The sequence below is a fragment of the Triplophysa dalaica genome, chromosome 8, assembly GCF_015846415.1.
Source record: "Triplophysa dalaica isolate WHDGS20190420 chromosome 8, ASM1584641v1, whole genome shotgun sequence".
In the NCBI taxonomy this organism is placed as follows: domain Eukaryota; kingdom Metazoa; phylum Chordata; class Actinopteri; order Cypriniformes; family Nemacheilidae; genus Triplophysa; species Triplophysa dalaica.
In genome coordinates this window covers 10,795,541-10,816,755 of record NC_079549.1, presented here as the reverse complement: position 1 = coordinate 10,816,755, position 21,215 = coordinate 10,795,541, and the positions used below count along the sequence as shown (strand labels likewise).

The 21,215-nt window shown below is 39.2% G+C and overlaps 1 protein-coding gene across 2 annotated transcripts in view; it reads right to left on the bottom strand.

The window, feature by feature from the left end:
- xpo4 (exportin 4) overlaps nt 1–21,215 on the bottom strand; it is a 34,058-nt gene that overhangs the window by 6,826 nt on the left and 6,017 nt on the right. Inside the window, exons 5-15 of one of the 2 annotated variants that reach the window (XM_056755781.1) lie at nt 20,502–20,618; nt 20,265–20,417; nt 16,235–16,348; nt 7,970–8,127; nt 6,090–6,264; nt 5,722–5,898; nt 5,303–5,445; nt 5,080–5,225; nt 4,643–4,820; nt 1,158–1,317; nt 814–983 (exon numbers count right to left, since the gene is read on the bottom strand). In XM_056755781.1, coding sequence (XP_056611759.1) covers nt 814–983; nt 1,158–1,317; nt 4,643–4,820; nt 5,080–5,225; nt 5,303–5,445; nt 5,722–5,898; nt 6,090–6,264; nt 7,970–8,127; nt 16,235–16,348; nt 20,265–20,417; nt 20,502–20,618 — 1,691 coding nt within the window. Of the gene's footprint in view, nt 1–813; nt 984–1,157; nt 1,318–4,642; nt 4,821–5,079; nt 5,226–5,302; nt 5,446–5,721; nt 5,899–6,089; nt 6,265–7,969; nt 8,128–8,538; nt 8,677–16,234; nt 16,349–20,264; nt 20,418–20,501; nt 20,619–21,215 lie in introns of those variants that run through there. The other variant, XM_056755782.1, reaches the window with a different exon arrangement.

Below are 21,215 nucleotides of genomic sequence, written 5' to 3'. Positions count from 1 at the left end.
GAGTAAAGCGATCGCGTGATAAGTCACTCTCTCCTATGGTGAGTTAAGCCTTTAGCGGATTCGTATCCTCAAAAAGTTTAAACATGCGCGCATACAAACTACTAAACTGAGTTCTCTTTCACGTCATCTTGCTCTGAAACGGACAAATAAACACAAAATTACGTAAAAATTCCCATATTAGCAAAGGGTCCATGTAAAAGTGGTCAGTTTTATGAACGTTAACAGCTGAGAAACAAAACGGACGTGTCACAGTGTATTAGATCGGGTTATCTGTATAGAGCGCTCTGATAGGGGCTGAAGCATAATAAAGACCTCTGTTTATAATGTTCATCATAGAACAAAGGACAGTCCAAAACCCTCAATCATATTAAAGGAATTGTGTAAAGTAGCATACAATAATTTAGTTGTTAGATATGTGTTTTAAATACACTTTAAATACAGTACACTTTATACTTTGTGTTCAAACAGAGTTTATGATTACATTTTTAAGCGCAAGACCTTTCTGTGATTAATTGCGATTAATGCATTAAAGCAATACATCAATAATCATTATATCTTTGGATAAAAATGTCTGCTAAATGATTAGATGTAAATGTAAAGTTTATAAATCACTTTCAGATGCAATGCTGTTATTTCACCAGTAGATGGAGCATATTAAAAACACGTGGTCTATCAACTAAAGTTATTTGCCTAGACCCCTCATACCCTTGTGTCCCTCACCGAGCAGCTGTCCTGTCGAGTTTTTGGTTAATTAGACACATATTTAGCCCTCATGCTCTACTCTTGCATTCATCCTCATTCAGGCACACAAACCTCTCTCTCTTCTCCACAAGGGTCACCAGCAGTTCCACGGTGTCATTTGCCAGTTCGGGCTCCGAGCTCCACACAGACAGATTATTGATCACCTTTTCCAACAGATAACCCACAATCCACTGTGCCCCCTCGGTGTCGGCTCCAAAGGCTGTGCTGAGGGGTACACTGATCTGATGGAGAGAAACAAAATACACAGTGAAGACAAATCGAGACCGAAGCCATAAAACATGTAAATAATGTCTAAGTTGCATGTCAGGATTTTCTGTTCTTTCTGAAAGGAGACACGTTGGCCTGTTCGCTGATCAAAGTCTTGTTTTCAGGGGGAAACTGTATGTTCAACTCACTTGGCTGTATAGTTTCTCATCCACCAACAGGTATGTCTTGGCCCAGCGTCTGAGAAACCAGACTATATCTTTGCCCATCTGAGGACTGAGCAGCTCAGTTAAACTCGCTCGTGTGGCCCGAGATTCTACCTCTGATGTTCGTAGTACTGCTGATAACAACCTGAGACAGAAAGAGAAAATTCCAGGGTTATGGATGTGACATTTGCAGTCAAAACTTAAAATATAAACTGTCAGAAAATGTATTTATTACCACTATACTGAGCCATAAATTTATATTTCTCTAAACCCCTGTTGATAGAGTTCAGACATCAGAAAAATATCAGTCTACGCATCCTCTTTTTAAGATGATAGAAATGAAAATGCGTTATGGATTTGACAAAAAAAGGGCAGCCGTTTTTGCCTGGTGACATAATTTGATTTCTGTGAATTAAAATGCACAAACAAGAAGCAATAATTCCTAACAAAAGGATAAGGGATACATCTTAATGCAGCATAAATTGGTTTTTATATATTTATTTTTATGTGTGTGGAATATGGATGGTTATGGATGTGAGAATTCTGAAAGAGACACTTTGGAAAAACATGCATTTGAAATCTTGCATGGGTATCTAAACCACCTAATATTGACATCTGAGGTACCAGTATGTTAAAAAAACGTATTTTAATGGTAAGGTTGACAGATAATTGCTATTTTTACATTTTTGTACACATACACACAGAATCTGACAGGCATCATTGTTATTAAAATGGAGAGAGTGGATGGAACACATTTCATGGCAGTTCTGTCTTGATGCTGCAAGACTCAACAAAAGCTCACAATAACAAACACTTTCATTCCTTCACACCTCTACTGGAAAAGAAAGAGGACACAAGAAAAGGATTACAGCAGCTTACTGGACTGGAAGACAGACATCCCACGCTGCCCACTGAGTGCTGCTCACTGAAATGTTTCACATTGTTTGTAAAGATAAAACCCCACTGACATTTCAAAGCTGTGGAGTCGAGTGCCTGTTATTGAGAAACTCAATCCTTTGGCCCACTGTCTTTCCAAATCCCCCCACTGTCTGCTCACTTTTCCCCCACCAACCATCAATATACAGCTTCTCCAAATCCTGTGACCTCCGCTTTGCCTCCTTCCTCCCCACCCATCTGAATTCCCCATCTCTCTCCTGCCAACCAGCCCACCGTCCTTCCAATCTTTCAATCCTCACCTCTACCCCATTCCAAGGTTTTGGTATAATAGGATCCATTAACCCCAAATCAGATTACTAACAGACTTGTGCAAATAAAACCGCCAGGTCTCTAGGAGACCCTACCAGTAACGGCATAAACTGCCTCTACAAAATACTCTTAGTAGGATCATTCATCATTCATCACGTTCCCAGTCCGTGTTTTATTCCCATCAGATTAGAATCAGATTGAATATCTGGTTCTCCTATAATGATCCTAACATCTCGACCGCCCGCGAGCATGGAAAATGACTACATGCCGGTCAAACAAGCTTTAAATCCAATAAGAACACACAGACCCTGAAAACAATAGCTGAAAATAGCTGTAAAAATGAAGCACTATCTGGTTGTAAATAGCTTCTGGACACACATGACTGCGGGTCTCTAGCGCTCCCCTCTGACCCTGGCTCTGAGCGGCACCTGGCCTGGCTCTAATTGAATAATGTGCAGGGAGTGGTGCTGGAGAATTGGTTGGCGCCGGGGCCTGGGGCCACTTGAGGGGCGCTGTTCGCGTGGCAGGCTTAACTGGGAGCGTGCCAGGGCATTCCCCAGTGGGACAATGAACCGCCATCATCTGGGGCAGATCAAACCGCCTGTGCTCCACCAGTCTCCCCAGCAGCATTTGAGTGAAAGACGTTAAACAGTAGGCATTATATCTATAGGCAGGTAGACGTTACTAACCAGTTTGTAGACTCCAGTGGAAACGACATTTATCAGACATGGATATTAAAGTGATCCCTTCCACTGATGTCTTATTTTATCATTTATTCATCCTAATGTCATTCCAAACCTGTTTGACTACCTTTCTTCAGCAGAACGAAAAAAAAAGATATTTGGAAGAATGCTCGTACCCAATCCTTATTGATTTCCATTGTATGGGCAAAAAATAACAAAGACATTTCTCAAAATATCTTCTCTTGTGTTGCACAGAAGAGTCATTTACAGGTTTTAAATGACATGAGGGTTAGTAAATGACAGTTTATGATTATGATTTTTGGATGAACTTTCCCTTTAAAGAGAAAGAAAGATGTACAGTCATTTTGGCTGGAAACCTTTGAATGTGTAGTGTATGAAATTTTGTGCCATTTAGCAGTGAGCAGTTTGTTCGTTTAGGGCTAGTGTAGAAATAACGTGGCGAAATCCATGCAAGGGGACCTTGCGTAGATAGATTTAGCTTATTCTAAGGTAATAAAAACAAAACGCTTCATTATGTAAGATCTTTATACACCTCTGAAAACCTAGTTATGTGTGTTATATTGCATTTCGGTCAATAGATCCTCCAAAAAAATACACAATGGACCTTTAACACAAACTCGTAGCGATGTCTGTTTTTAATAATCTAGTGAGTTGGTTGAAACAAAACATTATATTTAACAAAAATGATATCCATCAGAATATGTAACTGTTTTCAGTACGGTACTGTTTTTTAACATGCATACAGAAATTTGTCCTGTACAATCTCTGTATTGCAGAATCCTGGTTTAATTTAAAAAAGGCAACGTTTTGATCAGAAGCTCATCTTCAGGCATAAGCCAAGAATTGCAGTGTGCAGATCTTCTCTTTTATCATCGGATGTACTTTTTGGTCTAGCACCTGACTAAACCACTTTTGATGTGCGTACTTCGTTCTCTTCTATCAGAATACTGGTCTACACCTTTTTAATTTCACGTGAATCCCAATTGTGATTAAATCATTTTGCTATCCCCACTTGACCTTCCTCACTAAGTAAATAAATACAGTAGGTGCATCCTAAATCGTGAATTTATGCACTCTTCTACCCAATTTTGTAGTGTAAATAGTGTTAGTAGTGCATTCACATTAAACATTTTTTAAAAACAAGTGCACTTTAATGAAGTGTGGAACCCTGGACACTTCACGCATTCGGTCGCAGTTTCGCTTACATAGCAGAAGGGAGGCGGAGCTATCAGATGTTGCTTGAGCAAAGTTCTCCTGCAGAGTGATTATGCTTCAATATAATGCTGACTGAAATCATGCTGAGCAAAACAGATTAAAATGACATTAAATCTATGATGAACAAATTAATTTTTATTGACATGCATCGAGTTGTGAGATTGATGTCATTTACCGCACACACTTCGGTTAGTATAAACCGGTTTAGTATTCCATTTCGGACAACGCTACTCTTCTTAAATTCATACACTAGATGGTTGAGTGCATAGTGCATAGTTTAAGTGCATGATGTTTAATCATTTGGTACACAACGGGTGTCACTGTTGTATCTACTGGAAACTTTACCTGACTACTGAGTCTGTCCTGTTGCATCCTGGGATTGAGGTGGCCTTCTCTCCGGGAGAGCCGAGAAGCTGCAGTGTAGTGTTGATATCCACCTCAGTGGAGTGTTTGATGGAGTGCTCCATCACTTCTGAAGGTATCAATGGTGTCTCACCCTGAGGGTCATCAGCCAAAAGGTAGCCTGTAAAAAAAAAAAAAAAAACATTAAAGACCAGTACATTACCTAAAAAGTTCCTAAATGTTTTTATAGCAAATTTTGTGTGAGAAAAGGAAATCAACTTCCACAGCTTTTTTAAGAGTTTAAATGGTGGAAAAATCTCCACCCAACAACTAATAAAGTAAAATGACTAAGTGTGAAACTTCCCAAAAGTTCAGTTACTCAGTTCTACATTTATTCCAATGGCCTAAAATTCTATAAGATCTCTTAAGATGACACAGACCTGACACTAATATGAGCCAATGAATGTCTTCATAAAGGTCTTCAAGAACTTTCCTGTCCACTGTGCCTGGATCTGCAGAAGCCATGAGGTGCTGTTGATGTCTTTGGAGTTGCCCGTGAAGCCGTGTGACTCGGTCCTCCAACAAACTAAAGACAAATAGAAAAATGCTCAAAAACTGTTCATTTAGTGTTTTCTCTGAAGTTGAGTAGATGAGTGTTTGTACCCTGTGAGCAGAGGTATACAGTGATCTGCAGCGATGCGCCCCAACATGCCAACACTGGCCAGCTGATCTGAGAACAGCTCTCTATCGTCTTCCTGTAACTCGTTTATTTCCTCCTCCTCATGAGAAGCGACACCATTCGCAGTCTAAAAAGGCAAATCCAACGTATGACCAAACCCATGTGCTGGAACAGATATTTGTTACACTGCCAGTGGATTCTTTGAGGGACAACTGTTTAAGACATTTCTTGGGCTTATGCTTGTAATTACAAGAATAATCTTTGGAAGGCTAGATATGAGAGACGTTGAAAGAAAACGCTTTGAAAATGTTAATAAATTGATTCAGCATGCTAAGCAAGATGTTTATAGCATGAGAAAATAGAGTTTGGATGTGGGATGGCGGATGACCGCAGTCGCTCTCACCAGGTTTCTGGTGCCATCAGGTGCTGCCAGGTGACACTGGATGTAGGAGTTGAAGACCTGCACAGCTGGCTGGACAAAACAGCCACGCGGAAAGTGCTCGTCCTCCTGCACCAGCGTGAGCCAGGACTCCAGTAGCTTGTCATATGCCTCCATATACACCATGTCATCCTTATCAAGCTGGAGACACAGAAACACATGTGAATATTTATTAAATTGGTCATATGGCAATTGCTATATCACTATATGATAACTAGCTAAATTCAATTATTGTGTGAATCATACAGTACATGTTCAAATACTTTTTGGAGCCATTCTTCTCAAAAAACAAAAATCTAACTAAAATGCAAAAGTACAAATGTAATACTCACGACTTCCTCCAGGGCGGCGCTGCGACCAAAGGAACACGTGAGAAGTGTGAGGCAGTTAATAAAAGAGGCGAAGAGCTCATTCGGTAGTGCTGTTAGAACACTTCTAGGAAACGTGCTGATTAAGTTACTGATGATGCTGGAGATGCCCACAGCCTCAGAGTCTTCAATCTCAATCCTGAGAGTAAAGATGGAAATCGTGAGAAACAGGGGGGACAGCACATCCAGTCCCAACAATGGAATAAGGTACAATGGCAAGTCAATTCCTGAAAGGTTAATCCCACAATAAACCTCTACCAATATCTTATCTCACACTACCAGACACACTCGAAACCTGCAATGGCCCAAAATAGGTGTCTGTCTAGTATAGACTAACTTGAATGTTTATCTACAGACCATCCAAGTTTAGAGTTTCATCTGTATCTGAAAAATATATCTACAAGAACAGGTAGTCTGAACCTAGAGCTGCCCTTTCCAACACACCACCTGAATTCCATGGTTTTTGGAGTTCATAGATTTTTCCCCGTTTGTGTGGTGAAGTGCATTTGAGGTCTGCCTCTCCTCACGCTCCCAACTGCGACTCTAACCCGTATCAGATGGATTTAAATTGTAAGCAGAAGAGTTCAATCAGGGCAGATTGGCGGACCTGCCGCATGGTTTTCCAATGATGTAACTGGAAAAATGCTCCAGGAATAGGTGATTACAGAATGGCAGAAACAGAGGGAGGGAGGAGTGGTGAAAAAGACCCCAACTCACTACGCCTACTTCTCAGATTCCAAACAGCAGCGGAGGACACTGTGCGTGTGTTATTTAAAGCCGCAGGAACAGCCTTGCATCTTTATAACACAGACGGAGATTCCAGTGTAATTACAAAGTAAATTCATTCGTTTCATGACTATTGCCATACCGTTCTGAGGCATTTTTATCCCCTCGTATTTAACATCTGGGGCAACTTTGTGAAGAATTCTTGGCCCAACTGCTGGTTCATTTCTGACCATGGTATAGCCTACCTGTCAAATACATCCCTGGGTCTTTCAAAAGAAAAAAGAAAATGATATTTTCCTTAAAGAAAATGTATACATTTTTTACACTATATAAAGTAGGGCTGTTAAACGATTAATGATCCAGAATAAAAGTGTACTGTGCATATTAATTCTGTATTTATGAAAACGTATAGATACATATATATATTAAAGAAAAATAGAAGATAAATGTTTATATATCATTAAATGATATATAAATATATACATGTAAATATTTGCTAAATATATTAATATGTATGTGTGCGTATTTATGTAAAAAACTAAATTAACATGCACAATACAGACATATATTATGTTAACACAAGCTTTTATTCTGGATGCGATTCATTGTTTAACAGCCCTAGTATAAAGTAACATATTTAGTGTGCAAAGTATACATTCCTTTTAATGTTATGTGAAATATAGACGGATAGGTTGAATCCAGTCAAATCGGGACACTCTGACAGTCATCGCAATTTCAAGTGTCCAAGTGACCTGATTTCACCCTAACATATATGCAATGTATTCTATTGTTTAAACATGCATTAAGTAACCAACGTTCACAAGCAGACATGATTTCTATGCAATTACTCACCATATAAACTAATAATATTTATAATGAAGTAAGATCAGACCCATATGCATTTCACTAAATGGCTGAGACTGAATTAGCAGCCCAATATTATCCTTCAAAGGGACAGTTCACCGAAAATTTTTAATTTTGTCTTCATTTACTCACCCTCAAGTTGTTACAAATCTGTAAAAATTTTTTTGTTCCGATGAACCGAGAGAAAGATATTCAGAAGAATTGTTGGATGAACCGCCCCTTTGAAGCACATAGAAGAAAAGTTTCAAACGCACCCATTGATCATACTGAGCAGTCCTTCCACCAGGTGGGCCAGGTAGGTCACCTGAGCATTCTCATCTGGAAAGATGGGACCGTGCATGGAGGCCAGCTGGGCTAGGCACTGAAGAGAGTCCTGCGCCATGTCCGAATCTTCTCTGATCTTCCTGTGCACCTGAATGAAAAAGAGAGAGTGTGAATCACGGTTCTATTTTCTGACCCTTTACGCTAAAGTAAACCAATCCATAACACAACTTAATCTTTTCCAAACACGCTGCACATAGCATGACCAACCCAGATCAACGGATACAAAACCAATGTAAATAACCACTTCATTAAAACTAACTAGAAATTAATTGTAGGCAGGCAAACCACTTTATAACCTTACTTGAAATAACTAACACAAAAAGAGAAATGGCAAAGATAAAGCAGTTTTTCTTCATTTGCTATTACAAACATCTATCAAAACGGAACTATTCATAATAATATGTATCTATATGTTACATGTCCACCCAACATACTGACAAAGATCAATGAAGAACCCATCGAAGAACTGATTCCCTTCAAAATTCTGATCGTAGCTCACCGACAGACTGAAATCCATTGTCCCGGGCGGCATGATATCAAACAGCAAAAAGAAGAAAGACAGTGAAGGTTAAAGCGGCTGCGTTCAATTGAAACGAAGCGTGAGAGAGAAAGAGAGGTGTATCCCGTGTATGCGTAGCTTTGTAGTGTTAAAACCAGACAGGCCCCCTCAAAGAGTCCATGAGGAACTGCAGACTGGCCCGTGGGCAGCTGACAAAACACACAGGCTGGGGAGAGTCTCATACAGTCTCCTTGAATCATAGAAAAAGCCATTTTTCATTGACATACAAAAACATACGTTCTCTCTCTCTCTCTCGCTCTCACCTCCTCTCTTCTGCTCTCTCTTACACGCAGATACACCGATCGGTCTTCCATTTCTCATCTCACGCGAGTTTGCGCACCCTTCAGCTTGGAGGAATAATGAACGAAATATGTTGGAATACCCCTCACCTTTGTCAACGTCAAAACTACAACCCTCCAAAAACACCTTGGGATCAAGGCCGTCAAAGCCCAAGCCAATCAAATCACAGGGCTTCTCAATCACCAATCCAGTCCGGGGTAAACCGTATCGGAGTTTGGCTTGCCACGAATTGAACGATATATGGCCAAACGACTCAGCGGCGAAACATTTCTGAGCAGACTGGCTTTAGTCTACCAGCAGCACATGTGGTGCCACAGCAGAACAGAATGGCACTGGCTCCTTTGCTTTTGTTTCTTTCCTACATCCCTTTTCTATCAAGCTCGCTCTTTGCCGTCTGTTCACCACACGTTCTGGCAGACACTCTACACGGTAACAGAGCGAGTCGGACGGACCCGTGGAAGACTGCGGAACAATCTAAAGCGACATTTCCGCACCACATTCCATCTCTCACAGCCACAGATGAACATCAGCCGCTGGCTGAAATATGAACGCTAACGCACCGTGACCGCTAGAGAAGTGCACAATCTCCAGAGTGTGAAATCATCCTCTCGGTTGAAGAAGAGAGGGAGGGAGAGAGAGAGGTGGGGTGTAAGGGGTCGATGAGAGAGAGAATTGGATAGGAAAAGAGTTGGAGAGAAGAAAAGAATAGCGCACAAGGCCAAAGCTCGGCGAGCAGCATGCTCTGTACAAACAGCTGTGTTGAAGAACATCCACGCCATGCGAACTATGCCAATCGCCTTGAGTCTGACTATAGTTAGAGTCCAACGGGGGGAGCGAGAGGGGGGTCGCCTAAATCAAAACAAGACAAGGTAGCTCTCCGAAATGAGCGCGAGAGAGAAAACGGCACACCGGCCTATTAATAGTTAGAAGACAAAGCCTTGTGTCTGTCCGTTGGAGGATTAGAGTCTCTCCTGTGTTCTATTCACACCGCACATTTCTCAGGTCGCATTCGTTCGTATACGGTTACAAAAACTGAGGTCGACAATCAATCACTCCACGACAGCGTTATAGCCGAAGCGCATAACAGCCCCTGATTGTGATTAAACCGTAAACAAACTATGCGTTCCCTCAAAGCCGGGAATCAGATCCGTGCCTCGAAAACCAAAATAGTTAAGGTCATATGTTAGCACAAAATAAATTGCTATTGCATTCTTTAAGGAAAATAACATTTACTTGTTGTACTACCTTTAACTTATGTTGACAAAATAGATATATTAAAGGAAGAGTTACCCCGAAATGAATGAACACAGAGAAAGATATTTGGAAGAATGTTTGTAACAGTCTTTGGCCACCATTGACCACCGTAGTAGGAAAAATTGCTTCATAAATGTCTTTGTTCTGTTAAACACAAAGACATTTTGAAGAATGTAGGAAAGTAAACAGCTTTGAGGCACTTTTAACCATTATTGAAATTTTCCTACCATGGTAGTCAATGGTGGCCGAGAACTGTTTGGTTACAAGCATTCTTCCAGATCTTTCTCTGTTTTCAGAGGAGGGTCAGTAAATGAACACAACATTTTTATTTTTGATGAACTGTCCCTTTAATTTTGAATAATTAAGGATCATTTCTGAGAATAACAGAAACTCTTAACAGAACGCACAGACATTTTCTTCATGAAACAGTTTTTTCTTTTGATTTTCATTTTGAAAGTTTTGGCCTGATGTATCTATTTATATCTAGGAAAAAGTCTGGAATAAGTTTTTTTAAATTAGCATCTGAAGACGAAGGGTGTAAGAACAAGCTTTCACTAAAACCACAAACAAAAACACCCTGCACTTGGTTTGGTTGTTAGGAAAATGTTAGCATTGCCACGGCTTTATTAGGTGTGAAGAGAATAGAAGAGATTTATTTCAGGTTGCACGTCATTTTCTTTCTGCTGCACGTTTCCAAACTTCTGCGAAACGAAGCTAGCTTTCCCTTCAGAGCAGCTCTCTTTTTGGACCACCTGGAGATGAACTGGAGGCTGTTAACAGGGGCTCTGAATCGGAGTCTAATCCTGCAGCTCATCTCTAGTCACCTCTGACCCTGACAGCGCGTGTCTGGACGTCCCCTCGCCTGTTCAGGGCACAGCTGAGAAGTGAGGACCAACAGCTGCTGGACCAACAAGCGCACACACAGACTCTACTGACAGGCCGACACACACGTTTACCTACCCGTTCAATAACTCACTCTTAGACACATTTCCCCTGAGGCGGGTCTAGAAAAACATCAACCACACCACACACAGCTACTACGAGGCTTGTAAAGCCATACAGAAGGTGTGACAGCTGACTGCTTTTCAAGCCTTTAACAAAAACATTGACCCAGCCACCCACCCACTACAACCACCACTAAATGCAACATAATATATAAGACTAAAGGTTTATACAACTGGTTTTGTTTCTTTACACCATGTCTACACCGGACGGGACGGACGGCGCGACGCAACATGACAACCTGCTTTTTCGTAATGTATTTGTTGTGTGACACAGCGCCGCATCCAGTGTGGACAAAATTAGACATGATAATGGGTTTTAATGCGTTTCTAATGTCTTTTGTCATGTCGCATCGCGCCTGTCGCTTTCGCTGTGGACACGGTGTAAAATCTAAAAAATAATTGAAAAGCTTATTCGCAAACACAACACAAAACTTCTAATAAGGCTAAGCAATTAATGGTAGTTGATTTTCAAATCATAAGTTTGGCTTTTGCCAATTATAAAAACAAACAAACTAATTGAGGAAACCTAAATTTACTAGTTTACCAAAATTGTTAAATGTATTTTAGGAATTTTCAGCAGGTTGTGCCAGTGCACAACATAATTGTTCCAATTCAAATTTATTTCATGAAAATCATTTTTATTGATTAGTTTTATATTTTAAAGCAGGCATTCATACTTTACAGGTTTTTAATATTCACTTAAAAGTGAATTCACTTAAATTCACTTTTTAATGTTTACTAACAGTAAAAAGACAAATTATATACCAGATTAATCAGTAATCCAGTTAAATAATTATGATGTCAACATTGGCCAATATAACCGTGATCATGATTTGTCATAATCAAGCAGCCATAAATCCTAATGTATTTTCTACAAAAGGTAAACCTATTATTCCATAATTCTGGTGACTAACAGTAGGGCAATACGAGTGTTATGGACGTGACATTTTGCACAATGGACGTGACATAAACATGCTCAGAGAATGAATTTGTTACGATAATATTGAACCATCCGTTTATATTTTACTGAACCCTTGTTAATAGTCAAACATGGACGCATTTTTTGGGAGACGGTAAACTTGGATTTCTGTCAAATAAAATGCACAATCCTGAAGCAATAATACCCAATGAATGGAAAAGCGATCCCTCTTTATAGAACATAAAATAGTTCATTTATATTCATGTCTCTATTAATGAGGTATATGTAACGTTATGGATGTGACAATCATAAAAATAGCACTTACCTGACTACGAAAAACCATGAACTAATAATAAAACAAATGCTTTACAAATTTGAAGAGAGATAACAAATGGGTATTTGAACCACCAAATGCTAAAATCTGTGCTGTTACCTTAGTAAACAACGTAAAAAAAAAATGTTTGTGGTAAGGTTGACATTTGCACGGTATTGCCCAGTAACATTATTTGTTTTTCACAATTTAGAAGAAAAAAAAATCTAAAATTAGTAAGCATGTCCAAACTTTTGACTGCATATAAAGTCAAACCAAAAATGGTTTAGACACAGATATATATGTTTTTTTACTGCTGGGTGAGGACAACGTAGTTCAATATGTAATTGAGGATAGCAAAATATAGTCAAAAGTGATGACATACCAAACTAATCACACTTTGACATGACCATATTTTGTTTAAATGTTTTTTTCTTTAATTTCTAACACAAACCTTTTACACCACAGACTGAACAAAAACGAACATTGCTTACATTGCTCGGTTAACAGACATTTATACCTTTCGATCAAAGTTATCAAGATGAATTTGTTAACACAGTTTAACTCTGAGCTCTTGTCATATCTTATTTCCATTTAATAAACTAAAGTGAATAATCTGTAATAATGTGAGAAATGTTGAAGGTGAATACATTTTGGTTTGAGTGAAAACCATGGTCTTAGAAAATCTGTCTATCTGGCAGTATGGTAACAACAAATAAGCTCAAACCATCTTGAATTTGAACAGCCCTTGACCTCCAGGTCGACATACTGACCCTTGTCAAGGAGGGGACAGCCGTTTGTTGCCAGTTTAGAGATCAGAGCCCTTTTTCTGAATGAGTGTGACTGATAGAGCAGCATACTGGCATCCTATATTGTCCATTACTGATGAGAAGAGTGAAGGAAACTAACATCTAATCTGGCTTTAGTTACCACCCAAGACTGCTGGAAAGTAGAGCATTACTTGGCAGAAGACGGCTCAGAAAGCGTGTAATGGTAATGGAGAAAGAGCTGAACGTTATTTTGCATCTGCGTTACTCATGGTTAGTTGACGGAATTGTTCCACACTTCAGAACCGAGCCTGTGCTGTGCTTGCAGACATTACTCCATGTGGTTCTTTCAGACACAAAGACCCATTAAATTAAACAGCCAATGACTTTAAAACGCGAGTGTCAAGTTTATTTTAGGCTGAGGGCCGAACTGGAGAAAACATCAAAACAAGTTGTTTATTTGTTAAACCCTGGTGTACGTATTCAAACCACCTGTACATTGTGTGGTATCCTGGGCCTAATAAAACCAACATTGGACTGCTGTAATATTCAATATTTCATTCAGGCCTTTGGAAAATATGTCCAAAATAATAGGTAAGAGCAACGGATGTAAAAATATCAGAATCTCACGGTACAATAATATCTCTGTATAATGCCTGCAGTCCAGTATTTACTGCAGTATTAAAAGATAAATGAAGATTTGAAAAAAGATTGCAATGATGTACAAATTACGAAACTCAGTACAAAGGCAGCACAAACGTTTTTAAATGCTAATGTTAATTTATCCGCTAACGTGAGCTCCTGCATAACATGATGTGCAACAAAGTAAGCCAAAAGAAACAAGTGCTGTTCCAATCAGAGAATTGATGAAGTGAGTTGTACTATATATTAAAAGATCGAACGACATGCCAAAAAACAAGTATGTGATTTGCATGATTGAAGAAATGTAATACAGTTTATTAGATTTTTCTCATTCACTGCTGTCTCAAGCAAAGACAGCGCAGCCTCAAAGAGACATGAGCCAATAGTGCTTGAGTGTGAGCTCTGTCAGAGCGTTTCATTGGTTGAATGTACTGAATGAACACGCCCTTCACTGAACGAACGAGTCAATTGAGTCAAAATGAGACTGAATGAACTGCTACATGTCTTTCATTGTTTAATATTCTCTGTGTTACAACAGTGCATATCCAGTAGCTACTTAACTTTTCTGAAAAATAAAAGGTAATGACCTGGTGTAATTTAATTCCAAGGAAAAGTAAATAAGTGTGGAAACAGTTAAATCTTTGTTTGAAACATTAAATTAGATAATCCAGATAGATTTTAGTAGACTAATAAAATGTAGATTTCGCCGACAAAAAATAGACTAAAACTATGATAAATCAAAAGACTATGACTAAAACTAAATCAAAATTTGCTTTCAAAATGGACACTGATCTTAATTCTAATTTCAGTTAAGCCTTAAAATTCTTTATGAAGTTATATGTACAACAAAAAAGTTACTGAAATTGTTAATATTTTGAAAAACAAATGTTATTTGATTTTGTTCAAAATATTGAGATGTGTTTCGTATCGTGAACACAGCATCGAGATATGTACTGAATCGTGAGCCGAGTGTATGCTTACACCCCTACTCGTTTAACTCAATGTCATTTCAAACACAAATGCTCTTTCATGAAACACAGATTGTATAATATTTGTATAAAAATATACCAAGAGTTAACTTTTTTCTGATGCTGATAATCATGATGTGACAGACATGGTTGTTGGTCAGCTATTGTTTATAATTTGCACTCTTAAAGTCTTAAAATGCACATATATAGATCAACCAAATCAACCAAGTATTTCTACAATCATGCGTACTGCCCTGGTTCTCTCTTCATATAACATGTAGGCCAGGATTGAGGGCAGAATCTGCACCTTTTCTGTGGCCATCGTTCATTTATGATACGAAACTTCAAAATGTGCATAAAACAAGGTGGAAACCCGGCTACATTATAACACCGAGGCGTTCATACTTTGCTGGGCCGCTTTAAAAACGGGGGCATAAATTAACCGTATACCCACTTCTCCAGGCACCACTACTTCACTGCTCTTATCATAAATTTTGCTTTGAGGTATGAGGAATAAAAGATAGGTCAAGTGACTTAAAATGCCCTATTATAAAATAAAAAATCTGTATCAGGTGGACCTTGACAGAGGAAATATCTATTATATATTATCTCTGTTAAAGGCCTATCATTTCATAGAGTCATTTGATAACGATAATATTGAGACAATTTTGCTATTGCGATGCCATGAAATTGATAATATTGTTACATCCCCAGTAATAAAACAACAATATTGACAAGAAAACATCTTTCCGGCTTGGTTGGATAAATTTTACATTAAGGTTGTGTGTTAAATGTCTTAAAGTGATAGTTCTCACAAAAATAAAAAATCTGTCACCTTTACTCATCCTCTTGTCATTCCAAATTTGTATAGCTTTTTTCTTCCGCAGAACACAAAGAAGATATTTTGAAGAATGTTGTTAACCGGCACCCATTCACTTGCATTGGTTTTGTCTCCATAAAGTAGAAGTGAAAGGGTGCATGTGCTGTTCGATTACCAACTTCTCTGTCTTCAAAAAAGTCTTCAAACAGGTTTGAAATGACAAGAGTCTGAGTAAATGATCACAGAATTGTCATTTTTGGGGGAACTATCACTTGAACTGAATAGAAAAACATAAATAATCATTTCACTCTTTACATCCAATCATCAAATAATATTTAGACATTTTAGACCTCAAACACTTAAAAATAACTGATAAATCTACATTTTTATCTGTTGTTCATAAATATTGATTTCATGTTGTGTTTTCAGAAAAAACATAAACATTTAAAGAAACAATTATTTGAAAGAAGACGGGCAAACAAGAGTTAAAAAAAGGAAAGTCAAGACTCAGGTACTGCATGTGCAATGACAAACCAACAAACCACATCCATTTTAAAGGTTAGAAAAAGAGATGGATAAAAAGACATGCAAGTTAAAATGTAGTATTGGTGGAAGAAAAGGAAAAATAAGGCATTTCCAAGATGGTACTCACAGTGAAGAAAAGGTCCATGACTCTGTGGTCTAGCAGGGTTTCCCTCCAGGACTCGGTTGGCTTGAGCATGACATTCTGAGTCGCTTCAAACATGGCAATGTAGTGCCTTCCCAGTGAAACCTCAGTTAAGGGCAACAGCAGTAAGAGAACCTGTCACTTCTCTCTGTTAGTCTATCTCTGGCAGATCCTCTTAGTTTGCATCAAGAACAGTGTTGAAAATTGCTGCAGTGAACTCCCAGTGCACAGCAGCAGTGTGCTTTCTCCAGCTCTTCTTTTTTCTGTGCGTTTTCTAGTGCTCAATCGTGCTGTACCCTCCCACTAAATGTTTACCTCAAAATCTCCCCCGTCCATGTGGACCACTGGGAAAAGAGACGGAGAGGAAAAACGAAATCCAGAGAGAGAGAGAGAGAGACTCCCACAGGAATGTCTGATCAAAGCCAGTTACCGGCAAAGGCCACGCATTCCTCTGGGCTGAACCCACAGTCACTCCCAGCTGACAAATGCAAGCTCCCTCTATCTCATACAAACACGCACCAAATGTACAGCATCTGCCCACGTCCAAAGAACTACAGATGGGTCACAGTGGACACCAAGTCAAATAGATGATCTATATTTTTTTCTTATATAGTTTTAAGTGTTTATGTTAACTTTCAGCATTTGCACTAGTGTGCTGACAGCACTGCCTTCACACTTTGCATCTGAGAAATGCCACAAGAAATGTATTAATAAGATCACATATCAGGATAATATTGATCTATTTTGAGAAAGCATCCCAGAAACCCTATTCCTTTTTCATTTTATGTTTCTCAGTACAAAAACCACACTACAAAAAATCTGATCACAGTCTGTTGAACCTAAACAAGCCTCATTATTAAGGGCTTCCTTAAGGGGATAGTTCACCCAGAAATAAAAATTCTTTCCTTATAAACTGACCCTCATGTCTAAACTGCAGAAAACAAAAGAAAATATTTTGAAGAGACAATCAACACTGGCTCCTATTGATTTCCACTGAGACATTTCTCAAAATATCTTCTTTTGTGTTCCACAGAAGAGTCTCATACAAGTTTCAAACATCAAGAGGTGACAGAATTGTACACCTTTAAGACTGACTGTTTATCCAGACAAATACGCAGCTTTGAATATTTTGACACCTCCATTTACAAGTCACTAATCTTACACCACAAAACATTTTGGCAACTAACTTATGAAATAACAACAGACACTGGACACAAAGGATTTGTGTATATGTAGAAGAGTGTGTGACTCCATCCTACACAGCCTTGACTTTACAACCTCTTAAAAATAGCAAAATGGCCAGCAGAACTCCGAGTGACCCGAGCCGAGGAGAGAACGAGCCTCAAGGGAAAGCAGTTTGGCCCCCAGCTTTACACTGTGTCCAGAAAGAGCAAAGCGACAGCATTTCAGCGACAAGCAGCTTGTCTTTTCAAATTGAATGCGAAAATGCTGCACTGGAGATGACTACCAACGCGTGCTGAAGGTCCAGCCGGTCATTTAATGTCACTTGGAGTCATTGCTGGAAAAGTGTACGAGTGTATGAGGAAGAGGGAGGGTGACTAAAGATATGACCGACTGAAACCCAATACGGGCTTACTCACAAACGCACATGACTCTATTCCACCAGCCGCCAAACCAGCTGCTGAAGACACAAAACACATGACAACTTCAATATACCTGATTCTATAGGCGTCTCAGACACTCGGCACAGAAAAAGAAGAGATGAATAACAACATCAGACCTTAAGTGGAACCAGAGTTGAGCATAAGTGATAAGGGTAACATAAATTCACGTGATAAACATAAATCCAACTTGTGTCATTCAAAACATGTATGTCTTTCTTCTGTGGATAGCAAAAGACGATATTTTGAGAAATGTCTCAATGGTTTGATGTCCATACACTGAAAGTCAATGGAGTCCAATGTTGTTTGGTTTACCAAAATATTTTTTTTGTGTTCTGCAGAAGAAAGAATGTCATAAAGGTTTGGTATGAAATTTTTGGGTGGACTGTCCCTTTAAATTGCATAATACAAATGCATTTCCTACCCAATTAACCATAGTGTTAGTTTCCACAAATCATTTAGTTCGCATAGGGTATTGTTCAGTGGAAGCTGAATGAGAGCTGATATTGTATGTTTATGTTTAGCAGCATCCCGTGAACATAATGATTATGAGTGCTGAGAGCCGCGCGGTGCCAGACAGAAGAGCAGAGTTCCAAGACTATTAAAAGCTTAAGTGTCACATCCAGCCTCTTAAGATTCCCTCACACCCCCAGGAATGTCCCCCTCCCTATCGGCGGCACAAGGATAGCAGCCTAAAAAATCTCTCCTCATGTACATGTGCATTGAAGATAAAGGGTGGCACACAGTCATCCCCGTTGCTTTTCGGGCACCTGACCGTGACCCGCCCTGAGGTCACCAGAGCCATGGACAGACACGCAGTCCTGGAGACGCTAGGGGGGAATCGCATGTTCAGAAATCACACAAATGACATGTGCACGTGACGAGTGGGAGTGTGCCGCCGGCAGATGACACGCATACCATGGCATTGGCTACTGAGAGACAGCGGCACTTTGAGCAAAAGCACTGTCTAAGCGGCTGTTTAAAACGTGTACGAAGACTGCATCCGAAATCCGTAGGCAGCTGCTGTGCTGCTCGGTCAGTCAAAGAAGCGCCTTTTGAAGCCACATCTTAAGTCAACTGGTTTCAGACAGGCTTTTAAGTTACTGTCATCATATCTAATGCCCAGACATATTTAGGCATGCTTTCCTTCAGTATAAGTCAACAGGTAGAGCGTTGTTCAAGAAAAACCAAGTTCAAGGTTTCGATTTAGAGGAAATAAGCCTAATTTTGATAAACTGATAAAATGCAATGCTTTAAATCAATCTAAAACAAAGCATCTGCCAATGAAATAAAAGTAAATCAGTAACATTTTACAATAATGTTGTATTTGGTTTACATTTGAAAATGCATTAACTAACATGAATGGCCAATGAACAATACTTCTACAAGAGCTTTCAACTGCGATCTGACCAGATGCAGGCAGCTTAGCATACCGAATATAAAAAAACATTCAAAAACTTTGCCTTCCAAGTTCCTACACAAAGATTGTCCTCTCCTTAAAGGTATAGTTCACACAAAAATGAAAATTCCGTCACGAATCACTCACCCTCAAGTTGTTCCAAATCTGTATAAATGAATTTGTTTGGTTGAAATCAAAAAAGATATTTGGAAGAATGTTAGCAAATGATAGTTCTGGTGCACCATTGACTACCATAGAAGGAAAAATGACTGTATTTTTTTGCTCTATTGAACACAAAAGATATTTTGAGGAATTTAGGAAAGCGAACAGTTCTGGGTCATCTTTAACTAGCATTCAAATACGTTTAACTATGGTAGTAAAGGATGTCCCATAACTGTCTGCTAACATTGACCTGAACAAAGAAATTTATACAGATTGGGAACTTCTGGAGGGTAATCCGTGTCCGAATTTTCATTTTTCAGTGAACTATTTCTTTAACAAACAAGCTCTTTGCAAACACATCAATGCACAAATGGTGCCGACATTCCAGAGCAGCACTCAATGAGCTGTGTGTTTAAAGGCACACTTATTGAGCATGATAAAGGCTTGGCCGAAGCCTCCTTTGTGAGTGATATGTGACCCCGGTTGGCACAGACGCCAGCAGCGATCTCTTTAAAGAGACAGAGACACAAAGTCAGCCCGAGAGGGATTAACACCTCAGAGAGCTAAAACACACACAGACGTGTGCTCCCCATCAATCACAGCGCCACAGCTTGTGATTTAGGACCAACACTAGAGCACGCTAATAGCAGGAGATTATACGTGCAAAGGCAAAAGCACAATACAGTATAAATATATTTAAATGAAAGAGACTGTGGCACATACAGCATTGTCACATATAATGATGTGCATGTTTTTTAGATTAAAATAAATAAATTGCGGATGTAAACATTAAAGCATCAATATAAAGCACATCTCTTCATGAAAGGATATGATTAGGCGGGAGGAAGTTCCAGCTGAGTACTTGATTGGCCAGTGCAAGGTAACGCTGGAACACCGAGGACATCTGAGCGTTGAGGTTTTCCCTTCTACTGAACTCCTGCAGGACCTCCACGGTGAGCATGAAGATCTGTCTGAGATCCTCCTCCTGCAACACACACGCACGTCAAAACCCTCCAATCCGAAGGCTGATAAATGACATGTTGAGAAGGACAAGTATGAGAGGACAGACCTGAAAGAAGCGCTTGCAGCTTCCGTGAAACTCCATGCTTAGACCAATGTTGCTGGTCTTATTGGAGCTGGAGAACTCACTCAACAGAGCTGTAAGGATGGAGCAGGCCAGAGTTTGCTAGCGGGACAGATACATAAACGTACATTTGTAAATATTATTCTGCATTGAGTTACCTAGTGACAAGTTAAAATGAGTTGCTTAAGTTAGGAAATTTTAGGTAGAAAACACTGAAAGTAGTCCAAATGCAACTTTTTGTTGTAAAAAGTTTAATAATAGTTAAACATTAGATATTAAATTGAAAAAAACCTGAAATGGCAATTTTATGATTTAAATGAAAGGTTTAAGGGTCCAGAATTTAGCCAAAGTTAGTGGTGAGGATGCAAATTGCAGCACCACCCTCCACCCCTGCTTTTGAAGCACTACGGTGGCCGACAAAGAAGTAAGATGAAGGAAATAACGTATTTACGAAATACACTGTGCAGAGGAGTTTGTCCGGTTAGGGCTACTGTAGAAACAACATGGTGAATTCCATTTAAGGGGACCCGTGATGTAAGTAGATAGAAATAGCTCATTCTACGGTAATAAAAACACAACGCTTAATTATATAAGGTCTTTATACACCTCTGAACACATAGTTACACATATTATATTGCATTTCTGTCAATAAATCATCCAAAAATGACACACTGGACCTTTCATATAAGAGATATTATA